At 32.4% G+C, this 18,469-nt stretch overlaps 1 protein-coding gene and 1 long non-coding RNA gene across 2 annotated transcripts; one reads left to right on the top strand and one right to left on the bottom strand.

The window, feature by feature from the left end:
* Window positions 1–580: 580 nt before the first annotated feature.
* Window positions 581–3,192, top strand: LOC126698887 (uncharacterized). The gene is made up of 3 exons (XR_007646629.1): window positions 581–768; window positions 1,061–1,255; window positions 2,825–3,192. It is a non-coding gene; the product is annotated as an uncharacterized LOC126698887 (long non-coding RNA).
* A 13,411-nt stretch (window positions 3,193–16,603) lies between these two features.
* On the bottom strand, window positions 16,604–18,264 carry LOC126701153 (uncharacterized). The gene has a single exon (XM_050399275.1). The coding sequence runs from the start codon at window positions 18,248–18,250 to the stop codon at window positions 16,604–16,606; it is 1,647 nt and encodes a 548-aa protein (XP_050255232.1). The 5' UTR covers window positions 18,251–18,264.
* Between the last annotated feature and the right edge of the window lie 205 nt (window positions 18,265–18,469).

The raw sequence follows: 18,469 nt of genomic DNA, 5'->3' as shown, positions 1-18,469 counted from the left end.
AATTGTTTGGTTGAAAATGGGTTGCATGTATAAGAATAATGCTTATGTAGTTTGTGCAAGTCATTCATGGCAGTTCTGCATTTGAGAGAAAAAGAGGAATTATAAGAACAATGGTAAGGGTGTCTTGGTAACAAAAATTGACCAATGCACTGGGTGAACTGCTAAAGGCATGTTTAAAGTTTAGGTGTGAACATGGATGGACTTACTGGTCATAAATTTTATCTTTAATTGGTGAGCAGAAGGGAAACAAAGTGTGTTAACTAAGTTTGGCCTAGAAAAACAAAATATTGAAATGACTGAGGATTCATCAAATATTGCAAAGGCATTTTCCCTTTCTTAGAACCTTATATGAGGGGATATAAGCTTCAAGACAATTTTTCAATGGTTATTAGTATATCTCTTGTATACTTCCCATGTACATGGGTTGCATGCCCTTGCTCTTTAATGAATCATTTACTATTTTTTTTTTAAAAGGTTTTGAAAGGGAAAATCACATGATGATGGAACTTCTTTTTGCATCCCCCCACCCAATGATGAGAAAAAAGAAATTCCTAGGGCCTTCATTGCTTATTGTGTTTTTTGCTTTTAAGAATGTGTTTTCATGCTATTTTATTCTATACATATAGTCTCCTTCCAGTTGAATGGAGCCATATATTTATAGAACATATCAAAGCAAAATAAATCTGTTTCTAAGGTACTTGACCTCTGTACTATTACAGGGATGGGAACACTGGCATATAGGATGAGGTGGTTGTGTCAATAATTGGGGTGAGTTGTATTCCAAATGCATAGTTCCTTAAATAACAATAGATATGTGATTAACTATTATGCTCTAGTGCAATGATTAGTAGTACCCTCATAACCTGTAGAGCTTAAGAAAATTGAAACATATATTTCCCCTTCTTTCATCTAGTTCTTTATAACATTTATTCTTGGTCATGCAATTCTTTCTGACTTAGAATTTTAATATTTTAATGGTGTTTTAATTCTTTCAGGAGAATTATTCTTTTCTTATTGTAATTATATTATTCAGTTACTAATGCATTACTATTTGATGCAGCAAATGAAAATGATTGATCCCCACTTGGTTTCATTATTTTTTTGGCAACAACAAAAGGGTATATTTGCATGCTACAATGGAGTTAGAAAATAGAAATTCCAAAGTAACAAAGGGAAGCATTTATTAGTTGAACATCTTCAGACTCAACATGTATCAATCCCTGCTGGATTGCAAGTGCAATATACATCTCTTGAGGTCAGTGATAGCATGCATTCTTATGTTACTTTGTGGAGAATAGTCTTCTTTCAGCTTGCCTCGTTATTAAGCCATTCAAAAGGTTATGATACTCTTGTTTCAATAAGAAGTTAACAACCATTCAGTGTAAATTTCTTTTATTCATAGTATCTTAAAACACATTTCTGATTTTATGCCCCATTGGATTGCCCCCACATGGAAAATCAAAAAACATGATTAGATTGGCTAGGAATTTTGTTTAAGACTAAGCTATATGAGCTATCTATATTAATATACCCTGGCTCTTTTGGTGATAAAACATTCCTCATACTTCGGACACTTGATTGTTTTATCCTCTCTTTATACCATAGTTCTTTTATTTTTTGTAAGGGTTGCATTTGTTTCCACTCATTGAATATGATCTTAGATCTTATGTTTGATGGTGATCTTTCATAAAATAAAATTCATTTTTTTCCATTTTCATAGTGAAATTCTTAAAAAATTTCATTTTAAATACAAATTATCAAATTTTATACCAAAGTAAAAAATCTTTCAATTGAACTAATGAAATTTTCAAAAATATGAATGATCCAAAACTTGGAGGAATAAATTAGTCTCCAAACATATTTGAAACTATCTTGCTTTAACCTATTATGTGGCAACTAAAGACACATTTCATGTATAGTTTTAATGACAAGATTTTTTTAATGAGTCAATGACTTGTTAATCGCCACATAACGAGTTAAAAAAGATAGATTCAAACATGTTTGATACCAAACTTTATTAAATATTTAACCGATATAAGAGCACATTTTACAGTAAAAAATAAAATTGTAAAAAATAAAGTTATATCTTTATTACTATTAGACCAATTATTTTTTTTAAGAGCATTATTGGACTAATTCAAATATATGGGGGGGCCAACTCTTATTTTTATAGACTAAATTTTAAAAATATTAAAATAATTATTTATATATATATATATATTTAAAAAATTTTCAAAATTTTGGGGGGACCATGGCCTCCCCAACCTTCAACACAGCTCCGACCCTGGTTGCATTTGTTTCCACTCATTGAATATGATCTTAGATCTTATCTGTTTGATGTATAGGGTTTACTGTAGTGATAGTGGTCAGCTATAGGATTGCTTCAAAGAGTAACTATTGTTGGCCTCAGCAATTTTCCTTGTTGGTCCGTATGTACTGGCCATGACACATCTTTCACTTATTTGGTAAAATTAAGTTAGATTTTTCTTTTCTTTTTTCCTGTCAATATCTCACTAAAGCATATCATGATATTGTAGATTTAGGCAATGAACTTCCTTCTCTAATCATTTCATTGATATTGTATATTACCATTTAAAGAGAGGTGAAATCATATAAAACAGCCCCCCTCCCCCAAGTTAAAAAACTGCATATTGGGCTGGAGAATAGAAGGAATATAGCCTCCATTACTAATCCGTGCCTTGAATTATCCAAAATGGTAATCTAGAGATGTGTACTTTTAGATTACTAAGCATTTGGAGGATCTGATTACTATGGATTATAATATGTTGCATTAATCTAGTTTTAGGCTCTCAATGTGTTGTAGGTGATAAAGGTATGAATTTGCAGCTTTTCTTCTACAAGCCTGGCTTATGGTGGACGAATAGGAAACAATCCTTGTAAATTGACCCATTTAACTTGAATGACGCATTTTCCCTTGTAAGAGCAATTTGAGAGTGAAGTAAAAGACAGTCCAAGATGACTTTAGCTAACAAAAATGGTTCCAAACAATTATTGCTAATAAATAAAAATATTTAATGGGAAACTCTTAGTTGGTGAGAGCGGAATCTTTTATTTATATATATTCAGTGTGTGAGAGTGAGACAAGAGCAGTTGGCGACTGCTTTAAGACTGGCGGTGTGAATGTGAGCAAAAAAGTCAATTGCTTTCTCTCCAGGTTGCTTTTTCTGTCCAATTAGAAGATGAATTCATAATTTTTAGCTGCTTGTTTCTAGTTTATCCTCTTCTGTGAAATAGACTTTTTATTTTTTATTTTTTTATGGGAGTGAAATAGACATATTTAGTTTCACACTGACCTCTAAAAAAATGATAATAAAATAAAATTGGAGCAGGTAGGACTTAGGAGATCAAATGTCATGCAAGAAAAGTTAATTTTCTTAGTTATCTGGGGGAGGCAATGACTGATTAATGACACCATTAATTTAGATGGGATTGAGCACAGCTAATCCTTCTCCCTTGAAAATTTAAGATGATTCTTGCCTTGATCTCATATCATATAAATATTTCCTGACCAAAAAAAATATATATATATATATATATATATATATATATTATAACCACCTCACCCCAACTATGTAGAATTGTCCACTTTGAGGATTATACTCCATACGGGCACACGTGTCCTCATGTGTGGGGCTCACATTTCTGGCTAAAGTATGACTCTGATACCATTAAATCGTCACGCCCCAAACCTGACCATTAAGATAGGCATGTGACAACGACTGCACGCTTATAAAATTTTCACCCTACAAGTGTGCAAGGTTTTCGTAACAACTAAAAATTCATTCTCGATAAACAATTACATCAATAAATCCAAAAATATCCCCAATAATGCAATTGTCAAAAGATCTCCAAAGTACCAATAGAAACAACAATCCAAACCTCATACCATTAAATAAAAAAATAAATACTAGTTATTACAAATTGTCTTATGGATAAACCCACTCCACCACCACCCCACCATCATTTTCTAGCAGGATAATTAGAAAACTCCATAGGAACCTCTAAGGCTCCATGAACAAGAAATTCATTAAAAAAACTAAACAAATTTTACATCTAAACAAATTAGAAGAATATATTTTTTAAGTAAAATATGTATATATATTATTTAATTAAATTTTGTTGTGCAGATAGCACCCCAGGACTCAAATCAATAACAGTAAATAAGTGGAAATGAAATAACAAACACACACAAAAAACACAAGAATTTACATGGTTCGGCAAACTGCCTACCTCCACGGCAACGATGGAGAAATTTCTCTATAAAAATAAGGAGATACAAAAGTGCACAAAAACACTCTCAAGAAACCCAAATTCCAATTACACCCTAGCACTCTCTCATAGAAACAATAAGAATAGAAGCTGATTACCTCTCTTTTTCTCTATTTTTTCTTATGCGGTAGCACTTACTAGGTTAATAGAATTCATGATCTCTCTATACCATACATCATAAACCAAATATATATATATATATATATATATATATATATTTATATTTATATTTATATTTATATATATGTCATAGGTCGGCAACACTAGGAGTTACATTCCTAGTTGTATTCGGTCACACTTGACCGACTTACAAGCAATGGGCTTGTGGGCTTCAATGGCAATTCAAGCCACCCACGTCAACCAATTTAAATATATAAAATGCCTCAATTTAAACATCGCCTTAAACTCAAAATTCTCTTGAGCCACCTTGCTCGATTGCATTGGTCACAACTCACAAACTTTCAATATAGAAACCTTATTCTCTGGTACCTAAATGTTAATCAAAAAGGTAAAACAATAGAAAAGACAATTTTTTCAAATTTTGCATAGTTAACTGGCTCAAGTCAAGAGGAGTATAGACCAATACACCTGAAAATTCAACAATATCAATTGCCATGTAGCACGTAGGACAAGGCTTTCAACAATTGCTAAAGACTCTTTGTTGTGGGGGTGGTTAAGCTGTAACATCCATCATCAAGAGCAACTTTGTAAGAAATTTGCTAACAAACGCTTGGACATAGTAGCATCCAAAGAAAAATGTTAACCTTGTCACAATATCACTCATATCAAAAGCTTGTCTTCTTTCCTAGCTTCATTCCTAGAAGAAATGACTATTCAAGGTTTGTTTGGATATCACTTATTGTTGAAAACTGAAAACTGAAAATACTGTAACAAAATAATTTTTAAATATGTGAATAGTACCATAAGACCCAATTTTAATGAAAATTTTGCTGAATTAGACAACTTATGGGTCCTATGAACAGTGCACGAGACCCACTGACAAAGACACAAAAGCACTGAAATGAAATTTCAATGCAATCCAAACTAACACTTAGCCTTAATTTTTTAACTATGTAGCCAAATAACTTATTTTTCAAATTATATAGCAAAATGCTCTAATTTTGGAACTTGATATTGTTAATGTTGAGTTCTTCCATAACTTATTTTTCAAATTATATAGCAAAATGCTCTAATTTTGGAACTTGATATTGTTGATGTTGAGTTCTTCCTGGAATTCAACATTAACAATATTGAGTTCTATGCATGTTTTTAAATGGAACTAAACATTCCTAATGCTAGTTTTTGAACAAAATTTTCAAAAATAAATAAATAAATAGCAAAATACACAATGAACTCGACATAAATAATGTCAAGTTCCAAAACAGGGTATTTTCCTATATAGTTAAAGAACCATTTTTCCCTTCCTTGGAAAAATAGAAAAATGGCTTGCTGTAAGAGAATCACTGCACTACTTTGTCTATCACAAGAATTTAAAGAAGTATCCATTCTAAAAAGGCACCTTTAAGCTTTATTTAAAAATAAAAATAAAAATGAAGACAAAGAAAAAGAAATGATAGGAAGAATAATAAATTTACTTCAATTGTTCCTACAGTGTCTTTAATAGGCCAAAATTTAATTAACGAATACACATGCTAAATACTAAAATATGCATATAAAGCTAAAATAAAATCTGGTCATAATCCTATCAATACAACTACAAAAAATAAAAAATAAAACCGCTGAAGAAAGCAAACATGTTTTATAAAAAAATATTTACTCAAAAAAAAAAAAAATGTTGGAAAAATGCGAGGACAGACAAAGATGCTGAGCCAAATCGCGATTTTAAGTAGCCCCAACCCGGTCAGCCTTAAATCATCTTAGGTTGGGTCAAATTCAACCCAGCCCGTAATATATATGTATTTGGACCCATCACGAAACCCTAAACCCATCAACTTTAGGGCCTGGCCCGAATAAGTCCCTAGACCCATTTTTATTAAGGTCCACATCGAGTCACACAGCCCATACACTCCAAGCCTTATATTTTAAACCTCAACCAGCCCAATTTCGAACAAAACCAAGTCCAGTCCAAAACCCTTACAGCCCAATTCGAAAAACATCAGAATTTAAACTCAAACAAGTCCAATTTCTAACCCCAAACATATTTAGCCAGCCCATTTCTAAACAAGAAAATAAACAATAAAGCCGAAATACACTATTTGGTCCAGTATACCTTATGAGTGACTGAGCGGAATTGGTCCTTATGTTTAAAAAAATAGATCTATTAATCATTTTATTGTATTTGGGGATTTTTTTTTCATGTGTGAATTGAATTTTTGAGGTTGTAGCCTTTATTGTTTCATATGGTGTAATTAAAGTGAAGCTGTAAGTAGGTAATCTGTGTGATGAGTTTCTTAATTTGATTAGAGGAGTATTTGATTAAAATGGGCATATGATTGACACATCCTCTTAGAGATTAGCATTGTGATAAAATTGTTAAGAACTACTAAATTATTGACGCATATATGAATGAACACGCTTATATGTTAACATAGTCATAAGATATTCAATTGATCAAATTGCATGATAACTAATGTTTGTAATTCCATAGTTTTACTATTTCATTTTTTCATCTATGGTTCTTACTTAATAGAGTGGAGCATGGTCTTATTTATGATGACTCGATTCTTAATAGTCTTATGCAAAATTTGAGTCTCAATTCTAATATCCCTTAAGTCCAAGTGATGGAATGGACTGGATTCATCTGTATAGTTTTGTACAGATTATTTTGCTGTAACGATTTCAGTCTTTGTGTTTTATATCAGTCTTTGTATGGGTTCTCCTTTGCTGTAACGATATCAGTTTTTGTGTTTTATATGGAGGTTGCAGCTAATATACTGTATAGAATGATGCAAAGCTTGCTTTGCTGTCTGGTTGTTTGGCTTGCACTAGTGGTTTTTTGTTAGACAGGGATTTATTTAAAGATTTTGAGTTTATATACATTGCATGCATCATGTGAGCCTACATTTTTAAGGTGTAATTAATTGTCATTTATGGGTATTATTTGAATGCAATTTGTGGAAACTTCAGGAGTTGAGGGAACGGCTAGTGGTGGTGATGGTGTGTCAGTTGTTGGTGGAATGTCAAAGAAAGGTGTGCGAGAGAGAAGGGATTTTGGGGGAGAAACTTTGGGGAGTTGAAGAGAATGGTCCTCTTTTGAGTGAAAATGGGGAAGACCTAGATAGGAAAATTGGGACCATTGAGGTTCCAATTGAGGATATGGGTGTGAACAAGGAGATGGAGATGGAAGAAGGGAGCATGGATACTCAGGAAAAAGGTAAGAAGGATGGAAGTGTGGCTGAAAAAGAAGAGACAAACTAAGGCAAATTGGCATCATCATCTGGGTGGAAGAAAAGGTACTAGCAGTGACCATGAAACTAATGCTCATTGGGTATTGAGGCAACTTCCCACACCTGTGTAACAAGGACTAAGAGGAAGGAAAAAGTGGTAATTGATGATGAACCTGTGTCAACAAAAAGGAAGGAAGAAGAAGAATATATTGGGGTGCAAAAGAAGAAAGACAGAGAAGTAGAAGAGCCCCTTAACAAGGAACTAGAGTCAAACTCAAATCAGGCTAAACCAAAGAAACCTGCTAAAATACCAGATGCAAAGTTAAAAACAGCCCAAGTAAAAAAACCAAGCTGCTTGAACATCTGTTTCTGATATGAAGACAAGTGATAAGGAGAATGAGGAGGGGGAAGCTTCTGCCTTTTTGTGACATTTGGACCAGGATCCTGTTTGCCTACTACAGCTGATCATATCAGAATTTATGGTAAGTTTGGTGAGCTAAATAAAGCAAAAATAGAGATGTTCAATGACAGTTTCTGTGCTCAAATTGGCTTTAGAAGTCTCAGTGATGCCTTAGAAGCCTTCAAGGAGTTGCTATGAAAGAACACTTATACAAATCCCTATTTCTATTAAAAAGAATGAATCCCCCTTTATCCTGCACCTAAGCTTGTAAATCTGTTTCCGACTACTAAAGCTTGGAATGGCCTCTTTTCCATGCTGTCTTCTAGATCTCGCACATTTGTTTCTGCCTCCTAAAGATTGCAATCTTTTTGGTTCTTTACCTCTATATTGCACCTGAGCATGTGAATCAGTTTCCGACTATTAAAGATTGCAACGTCGGTGCCTCTTTTCTCTGAGAAACTGAATATTTTGGTACTTCACATAGACAGATATACATTGATCCATGTCTATGTTTAGAAATATATATTATGTTTCTTTTTTGCATGCTTGGAGTTGCTGAGGATGTAGGAGTTAATTCTCTCGCTGTTGTTTTTATGAGTAGGTATTAATTTGATTTAGGTGGGCTAGTCTTTTTAGTGTTTTAAATAAGCTAGTTGCATTAGCATATGCTCACCGATATAGAGATTATCACCTTTTTAGTCCCTCTTTTTCTATCTGTCTCAGTTAGTATGGCAAGAAGCTATTTCCCTACAATTTTTCTTAATAGAAAAGTGGAAATTACATTTTTTTTTTCCAAGTGTGAATCCCTCTATATTTGAACTTTTGTTTGTGTTTTGCATATTTTCTAATGAAAGAATCAGAAAGATCACGAGCAATGGACTAGTTTGGAGAAAGAAGACCCAGAAATTTCTATAGTTAGGCTACTTATTATGTCTCAAGATTGCATTCAGTTTATTTTTACTTTTTTAGTTAGTATCATACGGTTTTTCTTCCAATTATTTTACTTCTGAATGGTAAGGTTTCACCCCACCTTTTTTCCCCCAACTATTATTGTAGGGGCTCAAGTGGCCAATTTCTTGAAACTTCTGAGTATGGCTTCACCAGAGCCATTTTTAGTATTTAGTAGCTCAACTATAAGTGTCTACAAGCACCTTTTGAGGTAATACTTGATTCTTGAAATGCTGTTTTCAACCGTAAAAGATTTTTAAAAATGCATATTTTCAATCACTTGTATTAATTTGATCAACTTGTCGTAAATTTGAAAAGATTGACCTTATTGCTGTGGCCTTTCAGGTGTCCTAGTTCCTAAAGAGCAAATCATAACCAATTCTGGTCCATCATAACTGTTTTCTTAGGCAATACAATAAAGAATCTGATATTAGATTTATTGGGCAACACACTTGATCATTCTAGATTGTTGTCATAATCCTACTTCTACACGAGACCCAATAGGCATCTGGAAGGCCTAATGCTTGTATCCAGAATACATCTATGAACTTTTTGCCAAGAACTTCCCCAACATGGGCACCACTTTTTAGTGTCTTTTTGGTCTCAGAATAATGCGGTTACTTCTGTAGCTTTGCTTCTTGCCTTTGATATACATATATGAGACATTATTTGCTCATCTGGTCATGAAAGCAATTGGTGGATTAATGCAAGATTTTGCCAGTTCTGGAGAATATTTCTTCAGAGCCTACATCAAACCACTACCTCTTCACCTTATGAACCGAAGGAGATGTCACAGAATCCATACAAGCTAAAATTACAGAGATCAGGGTTAAGAGATAGCTTCAAAAAGGAGTCTACAAAGCAAGGGGAAGACAACATAGAAAAACAAAGTTTTTCCCTATAAATATTTTCTTCATGTATACAAATTCTCTACAATGAGCAATTCTTGCAATTGCTTTTTCTATTATGGTATAATGCATTGACCCATGTTTTAAAATTATAGTTTTTTTTTTTTTTTTGGGTAAAGTTGGATTAGTAGTATCAAGGTCACAAATGACTTTAACTCGTCACATTTGATGGTAATTCACATCAAATTCAACAATAATTTCAAATTTTAATAGCATTTCTAGTGTGTTTTTTTTATTATTATTATTTTTTTTAACTATGAAAGGATCACAAAACATTGTGTATAACTGTATATGTCAAGTCTTGTGGTTGGCTCTGCCGCATCGTGTCTTAACACAGTCACTCGTGACTATAACTTTTTCGCATCTACCAGTAACTCTGTCACATAGAGAAGTGACTACATGATTTTTGGTTTTAGCCTATAGTCCTTGAAAAACCTACAAAAAAGGTCTTGGATATTAAGAGTTGGCATGCTTTAGTAGACCACATTTACAAGATTGCTGCAACGGTGTTGATATCAAGGGTTGGCTGTGCTTTTGAAAATAAATACATATTCTTTATGGACTTGGAAAAGTAAATGATAATACGGTCTTTGTTTGGTTTATTTCTTTTGAATTTTCAAGTTTAGAATGTTCACATTAGTCTCAAGTCTCAATAAACTAACTTGAGGTTAAAAATGTAGCTAAAAATCCACAAAAAGCTCACGCATCAGTCTCAACAAACTACCAAAATTTTTAACATTTAATTTTAGAGCATTCTGTCCAAAATAGCGTTTGCTTAAAATGATTGTCGCATACCACTTTGATACCAGCATACACAATAATGTATTGGCTCAAGCAGGTTATATGTGATCTCACATACGTCTATATATATAACGGTTATGCTAAAAACATTGGTCGGTAATGAATATTTGAAGAAGTGGTCTTTCCTCAAAATTAAACCACAGTACCAGTAAGTTTGTGTAGTTTGTGTACTGTATCAGTTGAGTGTCTATGTGAGTCTTAGTTCTAACTTTATAGCCCCAAGAGTTAGGTGAGGAGCAAGTAGCAGTCGAGGGTGTGATGCCTCAGTTTAACTGAATTGGATGTTAATTAAGTGTGTGGATGTGTAATGAGTTCTACATCGGGCTTTATTAACAATTATAAAGAACTTTAATTATAACTAGACTAGTCATTTTTTTAAAGATGTATGAACTACATTAATATTGAAAAGAGTAAGGTGTTCTATGCACTTTAATGGGAAAAGTAAGATATTTATTTTCAAATGCAACGATGGGCTTTAATAAGATATTTTAGAATGCCTTTGATTCTAGAAAGATTATGCACGAGTGTAAACCCTTTCTTCAATAGCTTGTAGGAAGAATTCAGTCTTGGATTGCAAAAGATTTATCGTTTACCTGGAAGTTTGCAACATTTCATATTGCCTAAAAGTTTGTTAATAGCATTGAGCAATATCTTATATGCATATTTTGCTGAGAAAGCCAATATTGGCGCTGAGGTTTATGCGGGTGAAAGATTGAAATGAGGTAGTTGCTTTGAAAAACATTACTTGGCCTGGCTCTCCATATGTGCCTTTGGTGAAAAACTAAAAGTTAAATCTTCTTTACAAGAAAAAAAAAAAATTGGGCTTGCCCGTATACCTTCATATTGTGCATTGCGGAAGACGGAGAAATATTAAAATCAAGATCTCTAGTTGTGCATATACGAAACCATCAAGCGCAAAGCAGAAAGTGCACGAAATGACTCCTGGTTTCATCAAGATACCATCACACCATCACTCAAACTTGAAGATAGAGTCAGTTAAGTTGTCCTCAAAAGATAAAATTTTGATTCCACAACTACTTGCAAAGAGTTGAGAGTACCTGACTTGGTCCTGATATCACTTGTTTTGGCACCTTCTAGTCCAAAACATTGCTTTGTAGAGGGGTTGGCTTTAATAAGAGGTTGTCCAACAAGGTTGGGCAAATTAAATTGGAAAATAACAGTTAAGGCAACCTTCTGTGTTACTTGAATGTCTCTGGATGAGAGCAGATATCAAACGCGGTATACTTGGCCAATTTGGGTCACAAAATCATTAAACTGTGTGTAAAGTCCAGGAGATAATCAGTCTAGAAGACAAATTCGGTATTTCCATAGGTAACACAGATTTATATATATACTAGTCGCCAACCCGTGCTATGCACGGGAACCTACCTATTTATGTGGTAAACTAAATTGATTTTATAAAATTTTAAATTGATTAAGAAACTATATTATTGCATGAATTGCTCTTGTATAACTTCAATTTGTGTTACAATTTGATAAAGAAATCATTGTTTGAACGTGCAATGACTTACGAAAAATATTAAAGAATAGTTCATGACTATAAACTTATAACTATTGAAAAGAATCAAAAGATTAAGAGCTTAAAAATTATAAAAATATATGTGTGTGTGACTACACAACAGAGAAATATAAGAGAAAAATTTGTTACACTCAAAATAATAATTCATGGTTATAATTATTGAAATTTTCCAGATAATTTTGGATATTACAAAAATATAACTCAAAAAGTCAGATGTTAAAACTTCCAAAAGGCCAAAAAATATTAAGGAATCATAAAATTTACATCCTATGAATTATTGAAACAAAATTATATATATATATATATATATGATTTTATAATAGAGAAATATAAAAGAAAAATTGATTACCTTCAAAAGAATAATACATGGTATAGTTCTTGAAATCTGCTAAACATGTTCAAATATTGCAAAAACTAACACAAAATATATGACTATTCAAAAGAGAAAAATAAGAAGAAGAAAAAAGTACATGAACCTATAAAGTAATTAGTTTTAAATTTTAATGGGTCTAAACTTTAAACAATGAAAAAAAATCACATGTTAGGTTGTGTTCCTAGCCACCTTGAAAGTAAAAGTAAAGGGAAAAAAAAAACCATGAAATACCATCAGCCAATAAGTTTTAATGGGTTTAAACTACAAACAATGAACAAAAATAATCATAAACAATCATAGGTGCGGGGTTTGGTTACCAAGATCAGATGGTTGTAAAACACAACATTTCAACATTGATTTAGGGTTATGCAGAAGGCAACATAAATGACAAAAAATTGTTTTTACGTTGTCTGCTATGCCAACCATCTAAATATATTAATTCCAAAAAAAATTAAATAAAATAATTCCTAGAATTATATGAGATAATTAAGAAGAACATCAAGCCCTTGCGTGGATGTTATTTGTGGATGGCTGTCCATCACTGCAATTCATAGACTTTGTTGTTAATAAGACAATCGAGTTCAAAACTAAAAGCAATTAGGTGGCCTTTGTACTACAGGATTTGTTCTCGTTGAAGAATCAACTTGCTTCCTGCTATGGCTTCAATTTGATATGTGTGTTTTCTTTGTGAAAATTTGAGTGAGTATGAAGGGTTTCAACCTTGGCAGAAGTTTATATTTGTGAAAATTTTTGTTATAGAATTTTAGTTGAAATAGAATTTTCAAGCTTTTGAAACATATATCTAATAGAATTTTATTTAAACTAAACTATTGTAATACTTGATAAGATATAAACCCAAAAATAAAAAGAATCTAAAATAAAAAGAAAAAGAAAAAAAAAATAGTGATGACGTGGAAAATTGTGGGAGCTCCAAAGGCTATTTTCAAGCTTTTGAAACATATATCTAATAGAATTTTATTTAAACTAAACTATTGTAATACTTGATAAGATATAAAACCAAAAATAAAAAGAATCCAAAATAAAAAGAAAAAGAAAAAGAAAATACTGATGACGTGGAAAATTGAACCAAAAATAAAAAGAATCTAAAATAAAAAGAAAAAGAAAATAGTGATGACGTGGAAAATTGTGGGAGCTCCAAAGGTTTCGGTTTTATATATATATATATATATATATATAGATTAGCCACAAACCTGCACGTTGCGCATGATAATTATTTTTATGGTAGTTTTATTAAATTTTTTTTATACAATTTAAACTAATTTAATAAAGAGTAATGTATTTTGTAATTATATTTTTATTCATTATAAGAATAATCATAAATGTAATATAGAAACAATCATAAATCATAAATTTAATAATTTTTGTTGTACTAAAATGAAAAAAAAATACAATTTTTCTCAAAAATTCAAAAGGCAATTTAACGAAAATATTTATTTTTTAATAAAATTTATTTATAACATTTTGTGAATCATTAAAAAGAAAATAAAATTTAGAAATTATTCTTTTAGTTTTAAACAAACTTTCTCAAACTTATTTTTTCTGCCTACAATCCAAAACACTGAAAAAAGTAACTAAAAAAATTAATAAAACTTAACTATGATTAATTGAACCAATTAGGAAAAAAAATTGTTATTTATAATCTAATAAGGTTATTTTCTTTGCGGAAATTGTAATTTCGTCCACCCAAAACATATTATCAAATAATCAATTATTAGCAAAATCTAAGAATTAAATTTTTATATATGCATTGTTATAAAATAATAATAATAATAATAATTAAAGTAAAATTGCGAAAGATAAAATTTGTCTCTCATCCAATAACTTTTGTTTAGCCAACCTTTGCTTTTCTCTAAATAAATTGCATTATAGAGTACTTTGTCTACCACAAAGGATTAAAAAATAAACAAAAATGATTAAAGTCTCATAGTTTAACATCTAAATTGAGCACTATAAAAATCATGCTATCAAATTACAGTAGCTACCAAATTAAATTATCCAAATCATGCTATGTATTAGAATAATATTATATTTTTATATTTAATCCTTTATAATGCAATAGGATAACATTTAACAATCAAAGAGAGAGAGAGAGAGAGAGAGAGAGAGAACTGAATCGCATTAACCTAAAGTAGATTAAAGAATATAAAAAATTATCAACCTAAAGCGAAGATGCAAGAAAAATAAAAAATAAAAATCCACTCAAAAATTGTGTGTGTGTGTGTGTGTGTGTGAGAAAGAGAGAGAGAGAGAGAGAGAGAGAGAGAGAGAGAACCTTTTTTTGTAAGGAAAAACTATGCATGGAATGAATGAGATAGTGACAAATTTATAGTAAGAAAGTGTGAATAAGAAGAGACAAAAATAGAGGAAGATGAAGGGAAAGATGAAGAATGATATTAATGTAGAGAGTAGTGGGGAGATGAGAAGGTGAGAGAATGAGAGAAGGAGAAAGGTTAGAGAAGTAGTGGGGAGATGAAAAGGTAAGGGAGGAAGAAATGTTAGAGAAGTGTAAATATGAAATAAAAAAAAATTATAAATAATTATAAGAAAATGGAAAAAAAAAAAAGAAAAAAAAAAAAAAAGATGATGACGTGGACGTTGACGTGGCTCAACGTGAGCGCAGCAGCATTAAACGCTACGCTTCAGCTTTTAGTAATATATTGATTGGTAAGATAACATATGGATATCCTAGGTTTTAAACTCATGACTTCCCTCTCAAATTGCTCTTACTAGGAAAAAATGCGTCATTCAATTTAAATGGGTCATTTTACAAGGATTGTTTCCCATACTGTTCATCCACCATAAGTCAGGCTTGTGATACTCTCTCCCAAAATCAGGCTTGTGATACAAACTTACTCTAAATAGTTGCAAAAAACCAGAATGTGTGATACTCTCTCCCAAAATCAGTAATATCTATAATTATCTTGTTTTTCAACCCAAAGAAAGGATCAGGAATAGCTTTGTTCTCCACCAAGGTTGCCAAAACACTGTAATTATATCACTGTTATTTGTTTTTTTTATAGGACTGTAATTAAATCACCGATACCCTTGACCCAATGAAAATACAGCTTTCATTTTCTTCTTCTACACCAAAAGTACCCCAATAGCAATAACACAACCTTGAGTGTATACTATAGATGCAACACTTGCAAACGTTTGTTATTGAACAAAAATTTCTAAAAGTATGATCAGCAGGGGCATAAATACCAGATATTATAGAATAAAACTTCAAAGTATAATTAACAGAGGCTTGAAATTTTAGAGGTGCTATGTAACAATGACATTGTTCAAAGCAAGAAAGTCTGACTTACATTCTCTAAACTAAGCCCTTGACTTATCATACATAATCGCACTATCATAGAAATAAGTTCAATAACAATAATAATAATAATAATAAAAGTAACTAAAACTAATGACCTAAAAAATGTTGATAAGCATGTAGATATGTAATAACCTGAAATGCTAATGAATCTTTGCATTCATGTTTTGCATCTGATTGCACATTTTCCTCTTCAAAATATTGGGAATCCACCTAAGGAAGAAGAAGAGGAGATGGACAATTTAATATGAGCTCAAGAAAAATGAATGCGATCAAAATTGCATAGAAAGAAAAGAGAGGAAAAGTAGTCCTACACAACTGATAAGAAATTCTTGTAGTTCGCCTTTTAGTTCCAGGATTGTCATCATATCCCTAACTCAATGTTCCACATTGATTGTCAACTTCCCATTCTAGATATTGTACCATAAAACATTTAAAACTAAAAAAATCCTACCATCTACACACTTCCTGTTTCTAACATATGAGGACATGGCAAGGTACAACTAGACACATACAACCATGAGCTGGACAGTGTATTTATGTCCTATGTGGATCATGATGCCAAGAAAGTGCATTAAAAATAACTATTGCAATGTCATTTGATGAATTTCTCGCACCAAAAATTATGTGCACCAAGTATAGTATAAAAATCACATTTGTCATTTCAATAAACAAGGCCTGTGCAAGTTGAAATTACACGGGGCACATTGGTAGATAAATTCTTCACAGGGATGGCCACATTTGTGACAAGTAGGATGGTCTCTAATTTTCTCAATGAATGTAAGGGGGTGTGGGTGACAATAAAATGAGTAAGCACTTCCAAACTTAAAATTTGGGTAGTTCCCAAGAATACATTTTGGATGAGCAGGATAACTACAATCTGCACAGTAGTAGAACCAAAGCTTTGGATCTCGTTCTTCTTCACATATATCACAATAATATTCACCAGAGTCATCTTCAACAGCATAATTGAGAGTGAAGGGATGCTCATGTTGTCTGTACCTTGCAGTAAGTGGTAGTGTAGCACATTTAAAGTCTAATGCAAATTCACAAGTAATACAACGATATACTTGGAAACTTTCAAAGTCACAACTACTACATTTTTGTTCATATCTTGTGTTGGAGAGGTGAAGATAATGCTCGTGCCCTTTGTGGATAAGGACGTCCAACATCAAACTACATTGAACATCAAGATCAAAGTTGCATTCCTCACAATGGTAGGTGAAGCCATTGCAATCTTGGCAACAAGCATCACACCTAAATAACTTACTCCTATAAGGTGCCTTTGGGAGAAGGTTGAGTGGGTGTCGATGAAGTGGGTGTCGTTTTTTTCTAGGTAATTCAATACAAGATTTATGAAGAAAGAAGTTGCACTTGGTACAACTGTAAAATGGAGGGAGAATGACTCGTAAGCAACCATCACATTTTTTGTTATTCTCAACCTCATTGGTAAGCTTTAAGTCATGTTCATGACTGAAGTGTTTGATTTCTGTGGCAATTTCAATTCCATCCTCACCTACATTGATTTTTTTGACTATGTAAGTTTTTGAGTTTATAGATCCATCCAGCTCTAGATCATCATTTTTTGACTCATCTATAAGTTTTATCAAATTTATGTCCTCCCTATTTTCCTTGTCCGTAGCACAGTCAAGGTGGGCAACAAAATCGCAACTTGAGCAATAGTAAAACCCATAATCTATGTCCACTTTCTGAACACAGAGGCGACAAAATCGGGAAACAGATTGACTAACTTCAAGAGAAGAAATGGTAAGGTGGAGGATGTGGTCATGACGTATAACTTTGACATTGCGTACGTAAGACGCACAACTTGGATGAATACAGAAATTGCACGATGCACAAAGAAAGGGCACATTGCCTTCTTTGCCACAAAGGTCACAAGTGAACTTTATTGACTTCCACATGCGTGTTAATGGGTGGTCATGGACTTCAGTTTCTATGGTGAGTGGTAAAGAAGCACATTTGCTGTGAAGGTTAAAGTTGCAATGGGAACAACCGTAAGTGTATTCCTCAAGAAATTCTTTGCAGACTTCACATTTGCTATACTCTTTGTCACAAACACGTTTCCATTCCGCAAAGAGAATAAGAGAATGTTTTGGATGCAAAGGATGTTGCAACTCACGAGGTAGTTCTGCACACGATTTATGATGGTGAAACTTGTTGCATTTTATGCAACTATAACTAGGACCCAATACTGGTTCCCTGCATGCCCAACAAAGAAGTCCTCTTCTCTCGTCTTCATTGAATACCAAAGAATGCTCATTGTTGCAAACATGTTGATTTTCCATCTTTACAACGTGAAAAAAAAAATAATAAAAAAATAAATAAATAAAAATAAAATCCAACTTGTTTAGCAAAAAAAAGGAATTTATAGATTATCCAAATGTGGAGAAAAATGGTTGGAGATGGACTCATACCTTGATATAGATTATCTGAGAGTCAGATGGGCAGCAAAGTCTTCAATAATCTCTGCTGCTAGCCGATTTGGTGTGGGAGAGTAAAGGGCC

Source organism: Quercus robur, chromosome 9 (genome assembly GCF_932294415.1).
Source record: "Quercus robur chromosome 9, dhQueRobu3.1, whole genome shotgun sequence".
Lineage (NCBI taxonomy): Eukaryota > Viridiplantae > Streptophyta > Magnoliopsida > Fagales > Fagaceae > Quercus > Quercus robur.
Note: the sequence above shows the minus strand (reverse complement) of the source record. Positions and strands in the feature narration are given on the sequence as shown.

Coding starts and splice junctions, on each gene's coding strand:
- LOC126701153 (XM_050399275.1), bottom strand. CDS start 18,250: ATGGAAAATCAACATGTTTGCAACAATGAGCATTCTTTGGTATTCAAT.